Source organism: Onychostoma macrolepis, chromosome 19 (assembly GCF_012432095.1).
Source record: "Onychostoma macrolepis isolate SWU-2019 chromosome 19, ASM1243209v1, whole genome shotgun sequence".
In the NCBI taxonomy this organism is placed as follows: domain Eukaryota; kingdom Metazoa; phylum Chordata; class Actinopteri; order Cypriniformes; family Cyprinidae; genus Onychostoma; species Onychostoma macrolepis.
The window spans coordinates 33,952,570-33,959,776 of NC_081173.1; the positions used below are offsets into that span (position 1 = coordinate 33,952,570).

A 7,207-nucleotide genomic window follows, 5' to 3' on the forward strand; every position below is an offset into this window, starting at 1 on the left:
TGTGCTGATTCTTGATGTTTATGTGAATCAAAACGCCTCCGTTCAAGACACTTTCTAAATAATGATAAAAGAAAATGAATCTCTGACTGTCATAACCTCACAAGCACGCTGTATAAAAAAAACAAATAAAAAACATTAAACGCTACCATACTCGGAGACAATACTTATGATGTGATCAGGCTATTATATGGTGATTAACTCATCATCAACACGTAGCCAGGTTTATATGATCAGAGCTTTCGCTAGTAGTTTTTCGCTGGCAAAGTCACAGCAGCCAGAGAAAAGCTGATATTATAAAGTGAAGAGTCAGAAGCCCAACTAAAGCAAACGCTTATCTCCACAATGGTGATTTCAAACTTTATTATTTTCAATAAAACATCAACATCTAAACCTCTGTTAATTCTCAATAAGAAGTTTTGTATGAAATAAATAAAGTCAGACTGGTTTGTAATAAGTGAAGATGCTGAGATCTAGAGAGATCTGTTAGTGTTTAATGTTCTGTTGCTGCCAGTCATGTGACGTTTAATTAATTAGTTAATTAGTTAATTTTACAGTGAAGGTGTTTGATTGTAATAATTTATGAAATTCCTGTAAAATAACAGTGATGTCAGCTTGTTTTCACAGAGATCTTGTCTGAGGAGAAACAGCATGAGCATATATTTAAGAGAGAACAAATATAATCATTTATCAGTGGATAAAATCAGACAATGGAAAATCCATATTTGAGACGATTACTCTGAATATTAGTGTCCCATTCAGTGTATCTGCTGGTTACATGCAATATCACACAATTATTAAAGGAAATCCAGAAAGCAGATGCTCATAGTTTGATTAGTTTTTAATTTACCATGAATATGAAGTTGGCACGTCCTGAATTGTCGCTTCAGCTTTATCTGATCATTATTGTAATAGACGTGCAAAAAGTACGTCCCAGCATCACTGAAGCTCAGATCCTTGAAGACGACGTCACAGTTTCTTTGTTTAAATACTCGTCCACTACATTATTCAGTCTGACACACAGGGATGATTTCTGACCCACTGTTTAAACTAATATCAGAAATCTCTCTGGCCTCAAATTCACATGGCAGTGTGACGTTGTCTCCTTTTTTTCCTGACACAGGTATAGTTCTGGTTCCTACAGGCAGTTCCTGCAAATACAGATTCATTCAATACAAAGAATCAATACATGTGGTGTTTCTCTCTATTCTCTGTAATCAGTTTCATCATAAAATATTAGGAGAGTTATCTCAGTCGACTGGATTCACTTTTGCTAAAGACGTTTCACTATCCAGGTGTCTTCAGCAGTTGTGAACTGATGGCGTTTCTTCAATATTTAACATCAGAAATGTCTGTAAAGTTTAAGGTTCGAGTCATGGGCTATTTCTCATGAAAATGAAATTATGCAATATGCAGAAACACTACAGTATGAAAATGTGTCTAATGTGTCCCTGTTGATTATTTCCACTTTCATCAGTTCAGAACCGTTCGTCTCATGAGTCAGTTTTGAGTCTTGTTGGTCTTTCAGAGTCACAAACAGGCCTCATTCATGACAAACAAAGCTAAAGCTAAAGCACAAACGTCAGTGTAGCTGAAGTGAATTCAGACCAAACAATGTTTATTAATAGGTTAATTAATAACTGCATAGATAAGTCAATGATGTTATAGTGTGTGATGATTTAATATGCTGTGGAAATTCTACCATCAATCCATAAATATCAACACAATATCTTAACTTACCAGAAGAGAAACAATTGACTAGAATAACTCTACCTGCAACTAAAAGTCAAAAGGTTATATCATTTATAAGAAAACAAATGACACTGACCGCTCTGATAGATGAAGCAAAACAGCAGCAGAAGAAGAATCAAGCATCTGAACCTGATGAGAAAACAGACAGCTGTTATGAGACAAATACAGACACACATCACAAAGAGATTAATACAGCAATAAAATACTTTTCTGAGTGATGAAATACTACATAACTGACCACAGCCAAAACCTTTAGTTTCAATTTGATTTAAGGATTTACCACATGTGGGTCTTATAAGAAACATCAAACTATAATCTGAATCTTTGGTTTTATGCATTTTATAGATGTTCAGTGTAATTATCCAACTCAACATGATCCGTCAAACACGATTGGGCTCTTGAACCTTGAATTTTTAAAGTTAGTTTTTTGGTTTCTTTAATTAGCTGAGTTTATTAAGCATAGTTTTTAAAGCAAGAAAAAACAAAATAATCTATGACCAGACAAGACAGACGTTTGTGATGTTAAAGCCATCATGATCTAGTCTAATTCACTGATCTTGACCAATGCTTAATCTCTTATTAAATATGTGAAATGTTAATACACTTAAACTGCACCACAGCAACCAAATGTTGTTAAACAGTTCTATGCCCAAATAAATACATTGACTTACTGCAAAATGTAAACACACTCAGACATCAACAATCAGCGTATGAATCTCAAAATTGGTGACAATCAAAAATGATTAAAAAATTTAAAAAAATCAGTTAAACTCTTAACATCACAAAACAAATCACAACCAAAACAACACCAAAATAAAAGCAAATAAAGAAAATAGTAAGAACATTCAGCTGCATAATTTATGCGTGCCGCAATGCATGCTGGGAGTTTTGTACTGGCACCCAGCATGCTTTACAGCATGGAATGTTATTTATTATTAATAGTCACCATCCACTGAAAAAAATGATTAATTGAATTTACTCAATTTTTTTTTAAGGTAAGTGGTTGAAATCAATTTATTTTAGCTACATTTAAATAAACAAATTTAGTTTACTAACTTTAGTTTTTTTAATTAAATGTAGCTAAAATAAATTGTTTGCGACCACTTACCTTAAATTTTTTTTTTCAGTGTTATTGAGGTTCATGTGCTGATTCCTGATGTCTGTGTGTCTAAATGGTGCTGTAACTTTAAAGGTTTTGTGCATCAAATGTTTTTAAAATTCTTCATAATAGTTTATCAACTTATTTTGTAGAGTAATATTATTACCACAAACTAGTCATGGCAAAGTGAAGCGTTCAACACCATTGTATCAGAAAAATATTCATGCTGTGGTCATCTTTGTGGTCATTAAAATGAATAACATCTTCTAAAGCGCTGTGATTTACAGCTGCTGGTTTCACATCTGGTTTTACAACAGATTCCTTGTTTTAATTTATTGTATAAAAATAATGGCCATTGTCAAAGTCATTCATTTGTGTCGGTGTACTGCCACTAAAATAATTCAGATAAATCAAATGTTAACTCTGCCTCAGTCCTTAGACTGTTATTTCATGGGCAAAGTTCATTTTACCTTAATATATAAATTACGCTAAAAAGAATGCTAACGCATTATAATGTAATAAGGAAACGGCGCTACTGCTGAGGTTTGCTTCGTTTGAACCAGATACTGAAGCAGCCACGTGGTTTTCAGGCAAATGAAGCTTCGGACGTCATAGACCACGAGCTTTTGACAAAACGAAACAAGCTCCGATTCAATGCTTTAATGTGAAATGTGTTGTTTTTGTTTTTTATATACAAGCTTCGGAAGAACGTAACATCACTACCACAAACAATGTGAAATTAATTACAAATCACCCATTGACACTAATTGAGATCAGTGAATCAGGTCATTAAATGATGATATCGCCAGCAACAGTTAACCAAAGCTACATAATTACAATTTTTCTTGTCATAACAAATGTGTGTCACAAACACAGTTACAACAGCCAAAGAAAAACTAACATTAAAGAGTCAATGGTCAAGAGAATAACTAAAGCAAACACTGATCACCAAAACAGTGAGGTCAAACTAAACATTTGAAGGAAAATATAAACACTCGTAGAAATATGACAGAAATTAAGTCAAACTAAGCTGCATTTTCCAAAGGCATCGTAAGCTTAAGTACGCCATAGATCCATTGAAACCAATGAAACTTCGATCAACCTAAGCTTACAATGCTTTTGGGAAACACAGCCCTGGTTAGTAATAAGTGGAGCTGATAATGCTGTTTGTGGAGTTATTTAACAGATACAGAAGGTGCACAGCGTCATTCACACAAACACTAAACACCATCGTGGTGACACACATGAAACTGAAATAATGCAATTATTGTACTGTAAATTACATATATTTACAGACATATATTGACAGAATCCTCTGTAAATCTGTTAAATATAAAAATAAATTACAAATAAGCAGCAGTATCACTAGATGTTCTAGGCTCCCTTTACATTTCCTTGCATTGGGGCCCATAAGGATATTTTTCCACTTTCACAGCCAGTGGTGTTTCCTGACACAACGCACAATATAAATCACCAGAGCCATGACATGCAGTCCAACAATCACAATCCAAAATATTACAACTAGAAAGAGGGAAAGGGGAAGAGAACACAATTTTATTAAAAAACTTTTTTTTTTTTCATACTCACTGCTTAAAGATTTTGTAAAGCTCTGAGTGCCTCCTGTTTTACTTACTATATATTGCATCATTAGATTTTACATCATCTGTGTTGTGCATTTTTTCCTTTGATTCTGTACCTGATTCTGTAGAGGATATTGAAAGATCAGACACATAGTTTAGCATCATTTTGCTGTACAACTCATGATGAATAAACCTCAGCAGTACAAGTAGAATTATATATGTACTGTATATATAAATATATATATCGACATCTACTGATCTTCTCACACCTGTGACTGTCACTGTGATTATGATTTCTCCATCAGGGTCCAGAACTCTGCATGTTCCTGAGTCTCTAGCTGTAAAATAACTAATGATCAGGTTTACATCACTGATGGTGGTTCGTTCACTCTGACCTCCATCAGTTCTGCTCCAGACCTTCATCCACCCGGTGCTTCTTCTGCTCTGATGCTGCACTTTATCAGCGTTTGACAGAACATCCAACTTCAGCTCCTCACCTGTTTTCACAGAAACCACATCTGAGGACAAAGACATTAATCATTATTTGGAGACCAAATCATTTTGAATCATTTAGAAATCAGCCCTTGAAAAGACTTGACAACCACTACTCTGAAAATTAGGTGTGAAGTGTCACATTTAGTGTAGTCCAGCACGCAACACCAATGCAATTACTAAAGGAAAACCAGAAAGCACATGCTGATGATCAGTTTTGAATTTACCCTGAATATGAAGTTGGTACGTCCTGATTTGTCGCTCCAGCTCTGCCTGATCATTGTGGTAATAGATATTCAACATATATGTCCCAGCATCACTGAAGCACAGATTCTTGAAGACGACGTCACAGTTTCCTTGTTTAAATATTTGTCCACTACATTCTTCAGTCTGACAAACATCAATGTTTTCTGACAGACTATTTAAACTAATGTAAGAAATCTTTTTGGCCTCAAATTGGCATTGCAGTGTGGTGTTTCCTCCCTTTTCTCCTGTCACAGATATAGTGCTGGTTCCTACAGGAGGGGTTCCTGCAAATACAGATTCATTCAATAAAAAGTAACAATACTGAAAAAATACCTGTGGTGTTTCTCTCTATTGTCTGTAATTAATATCACCATAGAATATTTTAGTCAACTGGGAAATAAAAAAATAATATAATATATATATATATATATATATATGGTTTCAGTTCATAAAATGATACTGACCGCTATATTTGACAAAGCAAAAAAGCAGCAGAATGCTCAACCTGATGAAAACACAAAAGGGATATTATGTGAGAAATACAGGATACATATCACACACAAAAAACAACAACAACAACAACAACAACAACAACAACAAAAAAACACATAACTGACTACAATATAAACGACCCTAAACTTACACAACAAAAATCCAGAGTGAGGATTGGCCATTATTGAAGACACCTGATGTTAACGAGCAGAATCACCAAAGATGAAAATCAAAAATTTTATGTCACCATTATAGTGTTCAGTGTTTGCTTTAGTTGGGGTCTTGACCCTTGACTTAGTATTACATTTTATTTGGTTGTTATAACTGACTTACAACAAACAGACAAGTAACAAGAAGATCATATGTGCATATCACCCTTCCAAAATCTCTGAATTAGATTTGCGTTGTTGATTATAGCAGTCCTGTGATTCATTAGTACATGACTTCCAGCTTGTTCAATACAATCCCAGAGATTCCTTAAAAGATGTTTGTTCAAAAATCCTCGAGAAAAGTTTTTTATTTAGACACACAAACATCAAGAATCAACCTGTGAATCTCAACAACGGTGACAATCAAAAAAAGCATGTTGCAGTGCATTCTGGGTGCCACCAATCAAAATTCATCCATGCTCCCATGATGCATTGCGACATGAATAAATTATGAGCAGAATTATTTTAGTAATTTCCTTTATTCTTACTATTTTATTTTTGTTTTTTATGTGACTTTTAGTAGCTTGTTTTGTAATGTTTATGAGCTTGGTGATTCAGATCAAATGATCGTTATGTGAAAACATAACATGATCACTTTTAATCATTACTTTTCAGTCTGTTATAACTCAACTACAGCAGTAAAACAAAATCCAACTTTAAAAATGTAAGGGTCAAGAGCCCAACTAAAGCAAATGCTGAGCACTATAATGGTGACATGACAATTAGATTTTCTCCTTTGGTGATTCTGCTTGTTAACATCAGGTGTCTTCAATAATGGTCAATCATCATTCAATTAATCACCTAATTATCTCATTAACTTTAACTCCGCTTCAGTGTTAATTTAACACTCTTATTTTAACACTTTCGCACTCTTGAGTGTGGTTTCACATGTACACCCAGAAGAGTTAATTTCACTCTGGATTTTTTGCTGTGTACACTTTCAATTGTATTTAAAGGTTTAAATGTCTGATAAGAAACATCAAACTCTAATCTGAATTCTGGATTTATAAATCATTCCAGTGTAATAGACCTACTCCGATTCAAAATGATCCCTCAAACACAAAGTGTGTTCGTTTGGAGTAGTCAATGTATTCCAATCCAATAATTAACTATATTCATCTAATAATTATATTAATATCCCTATTAATAAAATCCATCATGATAATCACAATAACAACAATGGATATCTTAAAAATAAACATGTTCACTCATTAACACAAAAACACGCAGGCTGGATTTATATTGAAATAATAATAATAATAATAATAATAATAAAAACTTACATTGTAAAAGTTCGGTATGAGTCTTTCAAGCAGCAAAACTTAGTAAACTGCTGCAAG

General features: G+C 33.7%; 1 protein-coding gene across 1 annotated transcript; it reads right to left on the reverse strand.

The window, feature by feature from the left end:
- Window positions 1–1,107: 1,107 nt before the first annotated feature.
- Window positions 1,108–7,207, reverse strand: LOC131525808 (uncharacterized). Its single transcript, XM_058753766.1, has 7 exons — window positions 7,151–7,207; window positions 5,631–5,671; window positions 5,148–5,450; window positions 4,698–4,946; window positions 4,482–4,550; window positions 1,826–1,878; window positions 1,108–1,148 (listed from the first exon to the last, which is right to left on the reverse strand). Coding segments are annotated over exons 1-6 (678 nt in total). The 5' UTR covers window positions 7,153–7,207; the 3' UTR covers window positions 1,108–1,148; window positions 1,826–1,864.